At 44.4% G+C, this 14,970-nt stretch overlaps 1 protein-coding gene across 1 annotated transcript in view; it reads left to right on the top strand.

Moving 5' to 3' along the window:
- LOC143925685 (dynein axonemal heavy chain 11-like) overlaps positions 1–14,970 on the top strand; it is a 701,866-nt gene that overhangs the window by 347,043 nt on the left and 339,853 nt on the right. The window contains exon 43 of the mRNA XM_077450147.1: positions 12,228–12,389. Coding sequence (XP_077306273.1) covers positions 12,228–12,389 — 162 coding nt within the window. The remainder of the gene's footprint in view (positions 1–12,227; positions 12,390–14,970) is intronic.

The following is a 14,970-nucleotide window of genomic DNA, read 5'->3' as shown; positions in this document are numbered from 1 at the left end:
TTTATTCCTGCTTTTCTCCTTTCCCTGTCCTACCTTATATAGCTGGCTATAATAACCATGGAAGACCGCTGCAATTTCGGGAGTGGAATGCTTCATTTCCCCCTTTTCATTTTTTATTTTTGATATGAAGGAGACATTTCTTCTCTCCCGCACTACTCTTGCTAACCATTTCCCAGATTTATTCCCCTCCTGGTATCTTATACTCTCTGCCCAGTGATTGACTCGCACCCTTTCCTTCTCCATGAGTCCTTCTAATTCTAGCTTCTTATCTTTTAGTTCTACTCTCTCTGGGATCCCCTTTGGTCTTGTTCGTTGCTCCAATTCCCAAATCTCCTTATTTAACTCTTGTAACCTTTTCCCTGTTTCCCTCTTTTTCCCTGTCCCGATGCTTATTAAAATTCCTCTTATAAATGCTTTGTGGGTCTCCCATATCGTACCCCTCGTAACCTCTGGGGAGTCATTTCTTATAAAGAACTCTTCCAGCTCTGTTTCAATCCTACTTCTAGTCTCTAGGTCCTGAATTAGCGCTTCATTTAATCTCCATGTCTCTCTTTTGGCCTGGTCTGTTGCTAGCTCCAGCTGTACCATAACTGGGGCATGGTCAGATAGGGAGATAGGTTTTATTACTATATCTTTGAGTGCTGGGAGCATTTGATGTTCAATCAGTACATAGTCGATTCGTGTAAATGTCCCATGCACCGATGAGTAGAAGGTATAGTCTCTGCTATTTGGATGTTTAATCCTCCAAGCGTCGACCAGCTGAAATTCTAAAAGCGTAGCCTTTATCTTTTTATATCTAAGCCCCGACCATCGGGGGGACCCCGCAGAAGAGTCCACCCGAGGGTCGAGGCACATATTCAGATCCCCCGCCACTATCAATTTACCTTTTCTGAACTCTGCCAATAAATCCAGGGCCTTCCTTAGGAATTTATCTGGGTCCCTATTTGGGGCATATATGTTCGCAAAAGTGTATACTCCATCCAAGATTCTTCCCCTTATGAACAAAAATCTCCCTTCCGGATCGGCCATTTGTTTCTCAACTTCAAACCTGACACTCCTCTCGAATCCTATTGCTACCCCCCTCGCGTAGCATGTAGTAGAGTCGCCATAGAACCATGTAGGGAACTTCCAAGATGTCAGTCCCCCTCTGGTCTCGTGTGACATATGCGTTTCCTGCAGACAGATCACATTCGCCCCATATAATTCTAGCTCCTTGTTTACTCTAAACTTTTTTTGGGGAGTGCTTATACCCCTCACATTGTATGTTATCAAATTCAACCTTGTCATATCTCACTCATCCTCCTCCCCTCCCCCCACCCCCCGCCCCCCGCCGGGGGGGGGCAAAGGCCCCCCCCCCGCCGGGGGTCAACGCGGGGAGCGAGAGGAGGGGGAGACGAGAGAGCGCGAGAGAGAGTACATGTCCCCTATTTGAGAGAGAGATTGCCCCCCATCCCACCCCCCCTTCCTCCCACCCGCTACCCAACCCCCTCCCTCCCTAACCCTCCCCCATCCCCCTCCCCCCCTCCTCCCTTCAGAGGAGTGAACAAATTCCATTTTTGTTCCTCGCATAGGTGTCCCGGTGACCCGTAGGTCACCTTTTTGCCCGCCTAGCTTTCTTTGGGAGGGCCGCCTCAATCACAGCCTATCGAAGCACCCGCGCCCTCCCCCCCCACCTCCCGCCCCCACCCCCCGCTCCCCAATGATGGTAATTATACCCCGTCTCTCCCCCCCCTATCCCCGACCCTGGACCACTGCATAGCCCCACTATTTCCGTTGTTCCCCCCCCCCCTCCTCCCATCCTGGAATTGGTGGTGGAGGGATTTCTAGCCTATTACAAAAGTCCGTTAAGTCCTCTGGGAACCTTAATACTGCAGTGCGGCCGTCTCTCCTTCCCCTAAGACATGCTGGAAATCCCCATTGATAGGGAACGTTTAATGACCTCATCAGATCTGTCAGGGGTTTAAGGAGCCTTCTTCTCCTCAATGTTTCCCCCGCCAGATCTGAGAATATCTGTATCTCCGATTCCTGGAACATAATCTTGTCCTTCCTTCGGATATTCCCCAGTACTAGCGCCTTTTCCTCATAGAAATGAAATCTGATTATTACATCTCTTGGTTTTCCTGTGGCTTGGGGCCGATAACCCAAGACTCGGTGCACTCTATCTATTTTTAGTATTTCATCCTCCGCTCTTCCTAGGATAGGATTAAACAGGTCCCGCATCACTTTAGGAAGTTCTTCATTTTTAAATTTTTCTTCCAAACCTTTTATCCTTAAGTTTTTCCTTCTTCCGCGGTTTTCCTGATCCTCGATTTTATATAGGATTGTCCTATTTATTTTTTGGGCTGATTTCACTTGTTCGCTTAGGTCCCTCAGTTTCTGTTCATACCCATTCATTCTTTCCTCCATTTCCTCGACCCTGCCTAGTACTAGACCAATGTCCGCCCTTATCCCAGCTATATCGGATTTAAGTGAAGTTTCTACTTTAGTCAATGCCTCTGTAAATATCTCTTTCAACATGCCCAAGGTCGCTTGTGGCTCCGCCAGCACTGGGTCTCCTTCTATGTCAAATTGAGTTTCAGGTTGAGTTTCGGGTTGGGGAGGGGCCTCTCCTTTTCTCCCCAGTTCTTCCCTTCTTTTGACCTTATCTTCATCTCGGGAGCTAACCCCCCCCATCCTAGTGCGAGTTGAGCATAAGTCCTTAGGTTTTTCCGCTCCCCGCCCCTCTCCCATCTCCATAGTTTTACTGATGCCCGCGCCTGATTTTCTTAGTGTCTTCTGGCTGGGGGTTTCCTGGCTATTTTCCGTCTTACTTGTTTCCCCCACCAGATATCGTTGTATCCCCCCAGGACTAGTAGGTCCCGCCCCTCCCCTTTTATTCATTTTCCCCCGCATACTCCTTTTGTAGTGGGTCAGCTCCAGAGACTCAAGGCCTTTTTCAGGGCCAAGGTCCTTTTCCTTTTCCTGTAACTCTTTGTGGGGTACCGGTTGCTTACATCACTTTCTAGGAGCGGGGCACTTCTATCAATTAGGGAGAGGTGCTGAAGAGAATTATTTTGCGTGGGAGTTTTTTTTTTTTTTTTTTTTTTTTCCTTTCTTCCCCTTCCCCGTTCCTTCTTTCACGAAGTGGGGGGCGCACAATGATGTAGTTCTTCCCCCTTATGCCAGTCTGCCAACAGGCGACAGCAGATGGGCAGTGGGCTTCCCTTTTTGTCACAGGTATATGGCGTAGTTCAGTTCCCGCGTCAATACCAGCATTTACCACCTGTGTCTGCCTGCCGGTCCACTGTCGAGTAGGCAAGGGGGAAGATAGTCGCAAGCGAGCGCTAACCGTCCTCACTACTTTATGCCTCTGTATGAGAAATGTATGCAAAAGAGAGAGAAAACTCCACACTGCATGGCTGTTTGTCTGCCCTTCATATATCCATCCACCTCACACAACTTCTCGTCCTACAGGGTTTATATCCAACTGATCAGACAAGATTAATAGCAATCCAGTGGTCTGGTAGTGAGCGTCACACTGATAGCATTCATTAGGAGGGTTATAACTATTCGCCTTATCACTTTAAAAAAAAAGAAGCCATTTTCATCGGTACTTTCAGTCAGTTTTAGTGTGTAGCGATATATAAGAGATCAACTGTCCATTCCCCCTTCTTTCATCCAGATTACTTGCTCACCTCACCGCTCCGCTGCTCCTCTGCTCTGTCACTGTTATCTGATCCGAGACCTTACCTGCGCGTGAGGGGGGGTAAAGATGTCCGTGGAGTCAGGTCGGCTCAGTGGAGAGGGGGGGGGGGGCACAGGGCTCCGCACATTGCTGCCGTCCTACCGCTGTGTCCCTGCTTCACAAGGGAACGCTCGCTCTGCTCGCTCTCTCTGTGCTGTCTTCACCTGGGGCGTCCGCTCTGTCTCGTACAGGCGAACAGCTGATGGCAGGCGGGCGGTGCGGTCGACACGGAAGGCGGGAGGCGGGGACGACGAGGGAAGAGGACGCACGCCGCTCCGGCGGCTGCTACGTGTCAGCGGCTCCTCCCATCCCCGTCATTCTCTTCTAATTAAATTTAATAGAATATCTTTGTTATTCAGCTCCATCATGGCCTTCTGGGTGGTCTCTACATCATATTTAGGACCCCAGGGACATTCAAACTAATAATGTGTTGGTTATAAAATAGGAGATACAAAATCTCCTTAGTGTTTTTTTAAATCCTTGATAACATTACAGCACTCATGATGAACGAGGAAGGAACCCAATCTGTGGGCACAACTTGTGCAGTTTATTGTGCCGCCAATGTTGGAAGGTCAGCTCTAACCAGTCTGTTCCTAATGGTCTGATTGCAACAAAATGCCTGTACAGGAGGCATCTTAAAATCCAAGATCTGTGAATAAGCCTCTCCAGGAGAACACCATTGACAAACAAATGTTAGTCTCTTGTAGTCCAAGGGCTATCCAGCTGAAATGTATCCCTTCAGGGATATGCCAGAGAAGACAGGTACAGCATCCAGTGCTGCTATAGGCAGTCTTTCAGATCTGCATTCCGGACCTTCCTATCTGGACAGACAGGGCCCTAAATGCCAGTACAAATCCATACATCATTCAGCTCATTCCGGCCGCAGCCTGACATACACTTTTGACAGGCTGCCTTCAGCACAGCTGAATGCTGCACCTGTTCTATCTGGGGCATTAAGGGCCCATTCACACATAAGCATTTTCAGCTCATAAAATGCTTGGAAAACACGCATCTCAAGAGTTCCAAAATGCCCAACAAGCAAAATCCCATTCATTTAAATGGCCCTTGTTCACAACTGTCGCCTGTCGCCTGAAGCAAAACGCCTGAAGCTCAAAAAAGTACATGAGCTTCTTTTTAGGCAGATGAGATTACAGGCGTTTTTCTGCTTTTTACATTGGCGACCTTTTGACCTGTACAAAATCACAGGAAAATCGTGCAACTTTCTGCCTGAAAACAATACACTCAGGTGTGAATGCAGCCTAAAATGCTAGGAGGAATGTACTGGATGACCCTATGGGCAAAAGGTGTTATACTGTTGAATTTCCTTGTGTTTACCCTTTTTATCTTGTGTCACTAAGGACTGTTAATACCCTCTATCTTAAAGTATTTTTTCATCTCTTGTCTGTGTAATTGCAATATATCTTTGTCTATCCTCTCAACATGGGACATCTGGCTATGAACAATAGCCCTAAAGTCAGCAGGAGGATGAAAACCTTCTTATAAAAGAACCTGATTCTGATCTGTTGCAAACAAATCTGTCTGTAATGCAGACCCTCAATTCTGGATTCTGTGTGAAGAAAGGATACCTATTTGGGTATCTATTATAACAGATACCTATTTTCATCCCTCAGACCCCTTTCACACTGGAGGCATTTTTCAGGTGCTTTAGCGCTAAAGATAGTGCCTGTAAAGTGCCTGAAAAAAGCCACAGCTGCGATCCCAGTGTGAAAGCCCAAGTGCTTTCACACTGGGGCGCTGTGCTGGCAGGATGTAAAAAAAAAGTTCTGCAAGCAGCTTCTTTGCAGTGCTGTAGGAGTGGTGAATACACTGCTCCTAACGCACCCCTGCCCATTGAAATGAAAGTGATTTGCTGCAGTTTTAACCCTTTTTCGGCCCTTAACGGGGGTTAAAAGCGATCCGATAGTGCCCGAAAAGCACTGCCAAAACTATGGTAAAGCGCCACTAAAAATAGCGGCACTTTACCGCTGACGCCCGGGGACTGGCAGTATGAAAGTGCCCTAAACATGAGGTATTTTGGATATACACTCCAGACCAGGGATATGCAATTAGCGGACCTCCAGCTGTTGCTAAACTACAAGTCCCATCATGCCTCTGCCTCTGGCTGTCATGCTTGTGACTCTAAGAGTCTTGCTATGCCTCATGGGAATTGTAGTTCTGCAACAGCTGGAGGTCCGCTAATTGCATATCCCTGCTCTAGACCAGTGGTCTCCAACCTTTTTGGCACAAGGACCGTCGTTGTGGATTGAAAGCGGGCCAAGGCCCGGGTGGGGTTTATGCGGCTTTTCACTGGCAATTTGTTGGGGAAATGGCTGGTGTTAGCGCTTCAATCATCACAACACCATGGCTGATATGGTGTCAGGATGATTAAAGCACATTATTTCTGTCATTACATTGTAATATAAAATGAAATACTTCAATTCACCATAAGGCAGAATCTACCACCAGATGCAGAGTGTCACTTGCCACCTTGCCTGCCACCAGATTTGGTTTTACACTTTCCACATCGTCTACCTCCAGATATGGTTTGTCACTTGCCACATCACCTGCCACCAGATGTGGATTGTCACTTGCCATGTCACCTGCCACCAGATGTGGATTGTTGCTTGCCACATTGCCTGCCACCAGATGTGGATTACCACCTGCTACCAGATGCGGTTTGTCGCTTTCCACACCACCTGCCACCAGATGTGGATTGCCACCTGCCACCAGATGTGGATTGACGCTTGCTATGCCTCCTGCCACCAGATGTGGTTTGCCACCTGCCACCAGATGTGGTTTGCACCTGACATCAGATGTAGTTTGCCAACTCACCTGCCACCAGATGTGGATTTCTGCTTGCCACATTGCCTGCTACCAGATTTGGTTTGCCAACTGCCACCAGATTTGGTTTGCCCCCTGCCACCAGATGTGGTTTGTCACCTATCACCAGATGTGGTTTGTCACACCTACTACCAAATGAGGTTTGTTACCTGCCGTGGTGGCAGCACATGCCAGTGAGGAAGAACAGTGGTAATGCGGGGCCGGCGGTGAGAGATGAGCTCACCTCTCTGCTGTCCTTCCTCACCTCCAGCAGTATAGAAGCCCTGCTGTGTGGGCTGTAGAGTGGTGATCCGGGCAGACGGTGAGAGATGCCATCTCTCTGCTTGCCCACCGTCGCCCGCCAGACAGTGCAGCCTTCAGGGCCCAGTCGCAAACAAGCCACAGCCTGGCAGTGGGCCCTGGCCCGGGGGTTGGGGAACCCTGCTCTAGACTCATTAACACCTAAAGGGTTAAATCATGATTATTTGTTTATGTTTCTTTGATTGAATCTCCTATATGATTTTAACAGCTTAGGGTAGTATAGCAGTTGTATTACTGTGTCTTAGATAAGAAAATCATGTTTATTCATCTTTTCTTCATCTATCTTATATATTATTGCTATATCCTTTTCCATCTGAGTGTTCAGGCATTTTAATTATTTATTGATGTAATTTTCTCTCCGTTCCCTTATATCCATTGTTATACAGTATTTATTTCTAATTAGCTTGACAAGACACAAACAAATGGCCACTGCTCCCACCTATAACTGGCTATCACAGCAAGAAGCACATGGAAGGACAAAGCATGTCAAATAAAACAAAAGACAGTTCCCAGCTCAACTTACCAACCAGCCTGCAAACAACCGTATTACCCTAACAGTCTGCGTTAAAAACAAGGGTTTCGTTTTACAAACATTTGCAAATACATGCGTAAGCTGCCAAGCCATTTCACTGCACCACAGTATTATATGCTGTCCTAACTCTATACATTTTTGGCAGCCCCCATAGTAGAAGCACATGCATGTCAACAAAACAAATTTCTAATTATCATGACAAAGAGCATGGTATGTTTGAAACTGTTGCTGTTACAGTTGCTGCATATATGTACTGTATGTGAGAGAGATGTCATATGTTGCAGGAACATGCAGTCAGGGGAGGCAGGTGAGGCAGGGCCATGAACATTAAAAAAAAAAAAGAGCTTCGAGGGTCGTAGCTTTATCGTAGACCTATGGTTCCAGAGATATGGGGCTCCTTGCGCAGCCGGTCAGAATCTAAATACATTGCGGGCACTTTAAATACAAGCTGACACACTCTGCAGCAGACTGAGAGATTGAGCTCACAGTGCCTCTCACTTCAGAGGCACTGAGCTCAATGAAGAACTTGGAGTCTTGGACCAATGGTAAAGTACCATTGTTTCCAGCTGTCCAATAAAATTACCTTACTATGCACATTTCTGACATTTATGTGACACTTGTAAAGGAATGTTTTTGTATAGCCCAAATATAATTTATTAGAATTAATTAGTTCTTAACAGAAATAAAAAAAACACAATTATTCATGCATGGCTCCTATTTTTTTACTTACATTTTTTTTTTACCTGTTATTTTACTGCCTTTATTTTTTAATTTTTATTGAGTAGTATTTGGGCCTGTGATCTTGCAAGACTATAGGCACAAATATCACTGCTCCTTCCACAAAATATCACAGCAGCTAACTGTGTATTCCATTCACTTCTCTTCTGCGCCGAGAAGAGAGGTACAGACATTCATAAACATATTCTCCTCTAGGAGATTTATATGCAGTCATTAGCTGCAATTTGTAAAGGCGCTCTAGATCACACCTTATTATACAGACAACATACCGTATATACTCGAGTATAAGCCGAGATTTTCAGCCTCTTTTTTGAGGCTGAAAGTGCCCCCTCGGCTTATACTCGAGTCACCGCTGTCTGACTGCTCGATCAGCGTATCGAGCAGACAGACGGCGGACATTAAAATTCAAAAGCCGCGCCTCCTTCTCCGCCTCCGCCTGTGATAGGCGGAACACTGAATTTCCCAGCAGTCAGTGTTCCGCCTATCACGGACATCCGTTCATTCTCATACTACGGACGAGTATGAGAGGATGTCCGTGATAGGCGGAACACAGGCTGCTGGGAAATTGAGTGTTCCGCCTATCACAGGCGGAGGCGGAGAAGGAGGCGCGGCTTTTGAATTGTAGAATGGCCGCCGAGAAGAGCGGCGATCCTGGAGCGGCGATCCATCGGCACGACACGGGACGGAGGAGGCACGGGACGGAGGAGGCACGGGACGGAGGAGGCACGGGACAGAGGAGGCACGGGACAGAGGAGGCACGGGACAGAGGAGGCACGGGACGACGGCGACTCGGGACGGAGGCTTGGGACACAGGTAGGCTGGACACACACACAAGGCTGCACGGACACACACACACACCCACACACACACACACACACACACACACACACACACACACACACACACACGGATGGATGGATGGATGGATACACACACACACACACACACACAGGGATGGATGGATGGATACACACACACACACACACACAGGGATGGATGGATGGATGGATGGATACACACACACACACACACACACACACACACAGGGATGGATGGATGGATACACACACACACACACACACAGGGATGGATGGATGGATGAATACACACACACACACACGCAGGGATGGATGGATGGATGGATGGATGGATACACACACAGGGATGGATGGATGGACGGACACACACACAGGGATGGATGGATGGATGGATGGACGGACACACACACAGGGATGGACGGACACACAGGGATGGACAGCCATGTCTCACCCTCGGCTTATACACGAGTCAATAAGTTTTCCAGTTTTTTGGGGGTAAATTGGGGGCCTCGGCTTATATTCGGGTCGGCCTATACTCGAGTATATACGGTAGTCATTTTTAATCAAAAGTGCCTCTCTGACTGGTGAGATGAGGGAAAAGGAGCAGGGCAGGATGACTAAATCTGGCCATATATTAACAGACTTTTGAATGAATGTTCGTATGAATATTTGTGCAAACGTTTGTTTGAATAATTGTACAAAAATCTCAGTACATTTCATGACTTGGCAGATGTTGTTCAAAAGCACTTCAAAATTTATTTTGCTTTTAACATTCAATTTTGGAATTTTTGAATGAATGGTCTTTCCCAAACAAAAAACACATACACTGTTAGAAATCTGTTTATTCAAGAAATATTTTCCATCCTGCAAATTTTCTTGTCACTACAGTCAAATCAGTTTGACTCCACTAATGATTAGAAAGTCAAACATACTTAAAATTAAACATTTCTAATAAGAGTCTAATGAAATTCTACTTGTGTAATGCCAGTTTAATACAAACTTCTATATGCCATCCTGTGTATTACTCTACTTACAATAGTGTGTGGGGATGTAACTAGGGAATGTGCTGGATTCAAACATATATTTAAAGTAGGGTTGAAACTACATACAGAAACAATTGCTAGCTATGAAAATGGAGCCTTACCCCTTTGAATAAAGCGTCTATAATGCATGGGATTGCTGATAGAGTCAATGAATGGGCTATACAGTTAGAAAGTGGTCAGTAAATTATTTATATATTTAGAATTAGAAAGATTGGAGTTTTCAAAACCTTAGCCCAATGTATGCTACAGCCTGAACCTTTGCCATGCTTATATGCATAGCTAGGAACTTGTCGGAATTGACCTGGCAATCCTGAAATTTAACTCCATTTGCTGAGTCAATACCGGATTGCTACATCTCTGGAATTTCTATCCCAGAGATGAAAACAAAGTGCAGCGTGCATGCTGTCATTATTCTGACTTTTTTTTAGCCTGCGCCAGGCTAGTAAATGCAAGTAAATACAGGCTGCCAGGAAGGAGGAGTCTGGAGCTTTGCCTAAATCTGCTCCTGTGGATCAGATGAGGGGGCTGAAGGAAACTGTAGATGCCATTAGAGAGGTAAGTGATTGTGTATAAATGTGTTGTATGTGTATGCAGTATATACTATATGTATGTTGCATGCAGTGTGTATGTACACTGAGCAAAAATATAAAGCCAACATTTTTGTGTTTGCCCCTGTTTATCATGAGCTGAACTCAAAGATCTAGAATTTTTTCTATGTACACAAAAGACCTATTTCTCTCAAATATTGTTCACAAATCTGTCTAAATCTGTGTTAGTGAGCACTTCTCCTTTGCCGAGATAATCTATCCACCTCACAGGTGTGGCATATCAAGATGCTGATTAGACAGCATGATTATTGCACAGATGTGCCTTAGGCTGGCCACAATAAAAGGCCACTCTAAAATTTCGTTTTATCACACAGCACAATGCCACAGATGTCGCAAGTTTTAAGGGAATGTGCAATTGGCATGCTGACTGCAGGAATGTCCTTGAATTGAATGTTCATTTCTCTACCATAAGCCATCTCCAAAGGCGTTTCAGATCTGACTGCAGTTCGTCGTCGTAACCGAGAAGAGCTCACTAACACAGATTTAGACAGATTTGTGAACAATATTTGAGAGAAATAGTCCTTTTGTATACATAGAAACATTTGTAAATCTTTGCATTCAGCTCATGATAAATAGGGGCAAACAGAAAAGGGTTGAGTTTATATTTTTGCTCAGTGTATGTTGCATGTATGTTACAGGTTTGTGTATGAATGTGCATGTATGTATGTATATATGTGTATGCAGTGTGTATGTATTGTATGTGTATGTTTATGGGTGTGTTATATGTGTGTTGTGTATACATGTTATATGGAGTTTGTATGTATGTATGTACATAGGTGGTACTGCTGTAGTATATATAAGAGGTTGGTGGTGAAAAGCATCACAGGGGGTGCTGTGCGCTCAGCTGTATAAAATTCTGACTCCTAAACTATGTACATTGCACACACACCTGACCCCTGCCCTATGACATTGCACACCTGACCCCTGCCCTATGTATATTACTCACACTAGACCCCTGTATTATGTATGCTACCCAACCACGACCCCTGAATTATGTATCTACATAGGCTCAAGTTTTAGGCCCCTCTCACTGTTAAGTCAATACCCCCCCCCCCCCTCTCCATCACCAGTCTCAGGAAATCAGATTTTTTAAAGTTCTCAAGTATGCTTATATGTGATCTATAATTATAAAATTGTTAACACAAAGTTGGCCATTTTCACCATCTCTTCTCTGTGTCACTCTGGATCTTTGCTACAAATTGCCTCTATTGTCTTTCATATCCATCCTCTAATCAAATGACTGCACATGGTCAAGGTGTAAAAACCTTTTGGCCCACAGTTTAAATAATCTTACTCCCTCTAGTATCTACACTATTATAGGGAGGTTCAGAGATAGCCAAAGAAAACCAGGCATTTTTACTATTGATAGAAAAATCCTATTCTCTTGGTTTCATCCAGCCTCCTTATTTATTTATGGTGTGTACTACCAGTTATATAATGCTTACATATGAGGGAAAAATAAAATAAACAGTACTCAAATAATAATGTATTACATTATATTATTTCCTGCTATAGTATGGATTTGATCTGTCATGATACTATGGATCATGTGAGAACATTATAGTTATTTAAATGAAAGTTGAAATATTAATAATTTTATTTTCATGATTTCATTTACTGCAGGTAGTCCTGTGTTTTTCACCTGTGGGTTTTACTTTGAGAAACAGAGCAAGAAAGTTTCCAGCCCTGGTGAACTGTACAGCCATAGACTGGTTCCACTCCTGGCCCCCTGTTGCTCTGCAATCAGTCAGTAGTAGCTTCACCAACAAGCTGGAAGGAGTTGATGTAAGTATGATATTACTGCATAAAATCTTAAAATTCAGGGAATATGAAATGCCAATGGTTTGTAATAATGTTACCCTGTCCCTCATTTACATGAGTTTTTGTGGGCTGACATCAGCTGATCACAGTTCAGTTCAGCTGATCACAGTTTTTTTTTAATTGCTGTATGCCAGTTTTTAGAAATAAAAAAAATACTTTTTTTGATCTACACTATATGGAAGCATTCTTTTTTTGAATACCATCTGGATGAGAGTTGCCCAGCTGTACAGCTAGTCTTCTGACACCCAGGATCCAGTTGTGGTTTTCCTTCCATTGGAGGTTTGTTTGGTGGCCACCCATATACATCTGTGGAGGTTCTGGATCTTTTGGAGTTCCATCTATCCAACGATTTTGGCACCCATGCCTTTATGACTCTTTGTCGTTGACATTTGGGTCCACCTGTTCTGGTAAGAGTACATATACTTTTCCCCTTTGCTGAAGATGTGCCATGTTTTATGTCCTGCCTGCCGTACAGTGCCAGTTTATTTCATCTTTGATTCTACTGGTGGTCGATGTACAGGCTTTCTTTAATTGATTTCTTCAATTATTGGACTTTGTTATATATATTTTTTGTACACGTTACTTTTGTACATCTGTTATTCATATATTTTCACGTATATATATATATTAATATAAGTGCATTTGTGTTAGCACTATAATATTCACTATATATATTTATCATATATTTTTTACCTTATGAATTGACTTTAGTCTTATCATTGAAATTTATCGATGGTCACTTTCTTCACTTTTGTTGCACTACTAAGCACATTGCACTTTTCAAATATGAATTTATATTTGATAATGTTGTATGAATTTATATCACATTGAGCAGATACAGGATTCTATTATATAAGGCACCATACACTCCTTTCATATTTTGGCAGTGCCACTTACCCCTCCCCTATCTTTCTATACTATAACTATCAACTTTACCTAGTGGAGTGTTTGGGGTGTAGACAACAGCCACATTTACTTATTTATTTACATCTATATACCTTCAATTACAATTTTTACATCTGTGTATTTTCTGTATTCCGGATCTATGTGTTCTATGTTCTCTAGAGAAGAGAAGCATGCTGATAAACATGTACAGTTTATGTAGGAGGTGTGATATTTTGGGTGTTTAGCTCTAATGATAGATACATTCTTTGTGCAGTGAGTCCACGTCAGACAGGCCTTATAGTTAAGGGCCCGGTAGCCCATCTTTATTAAAGGGAGAAAAACAAAAAACAAAAGTCCATCCAGGAATCCCAATTTAAACTTCATTCAAACATAAATGAAAACATACTGAGCCACCTGGCTCTTTCTTGTCAGCAGTTCCTCTGTTTGCTCTCAACAGACTTCATGAATCCCTGGACTCACTGGCTTCTTTAGTCTCCCAGACTTTCAAAGCTGGCCAGCCTTTCCCAGTCCCTAGGCATAGCATCCCCCTTACATGGGCTACAGTCTCCCACCCTTTGTTTTGATCTGGAGGGAGGAACACCTGCACCTACCATTGCAGTTGGGACAATTCTGTGCTGGCCATCAGCCACGTAGGCCCAACCATTTTTCTGGGTGTGCTTCTAGGTATGCCCTACCTTGAATCTCACTAGGGTCCTAGAGTTCCTTATACCCAGCCTTCTCTTTCTTTTCTTGGGGTCCCTGGTCTTATTCTCTTTTCTTGGGGGAACTCTGCTTTCCCTGATCCTTCCTTTGAACTCAGCTTTACCCTCCACTATAGGTCCTTCAGGTTCAAATACTTTTCTCTGGTTATCCACGGCAACAAAATCATTATTTATGAACAGCACCAATCATTAACAGATCAACAATTCTGAGGTCACAATTACTGATACCATTAGTGCTTTCTTTTTCAGTGTTTGTTAGGACCAGTCCTGAGGAGGGACCACACACTGGCAAGCGACTATACTCTACAGAACCATCACCCAGCTCCACCACACTCGTTGTTCAACACTCCATGGGCGGCTGTCCTAACAAATCTACCTCTTTCCGAGTGATAGAAAGCGTCTCTGCTACTGCTGTCTCTATCCCGGGCCCTTCTTTTTTGTGATATCTAGTGGGCGAGACAGTATCTGCACCCTCTACTGACAACTGCTCAGCCGCACCTCAGACCGCACCAGCAGAAATGCTCCTAGTCACCACTTCAGGCGGAGAAACCTCCGATATCTCAAACAGTTCTCCTGAGCGCCTTCCATACCAATCGGTAACTGAAAGTACTCTCACAGGTAATGTGGAGATCCTTTGCCAAACTTTTAATAAATATGGGTCCCACCAATTCCATTCTTGGTCAAGGTTACCGCACGGCTTGTACCACCTGGCTCCACACATTCGCACTACGCAGTACCACCTGGTGTGTTGGAAACACTCAAGTGTACAGTGAATGCGCTTTTACCAACTCCAGCATTTCGAGTAAGGTTTCTGTCATCTCTATACCTACCACGTCTAAATGTGTGACCTCTTAAGGGACTTTTCCCTCATCTGAGACATGGAGGGGCTCATCTACTGCAGTTTGAGAGGTTAAGACATTTGAAGAGACTTCTACTTC

Source organism: Lithobates pipiens, unplaced genomic scaffold (genome assembly GCF_037356315.1).
Source record: "Lithobates pipiens isolate NorthernLeopardFrog02 unplaced genomic scaffold, aLitPip1_a1.2 Scaffold_22, whole genome shotgun sequence".
NCBI classification, from domain to species: Eukaryota; Metazoa; Chordata; class Amphibia; order Anura; family Ranidae; genus Lithobates; species Lithobates pipiens.
The sequence above is the reverse complement of the archived record's forward strand: the minus strand, read 5'-3'. Positions and strand labels throughout refer to the sequence as shown.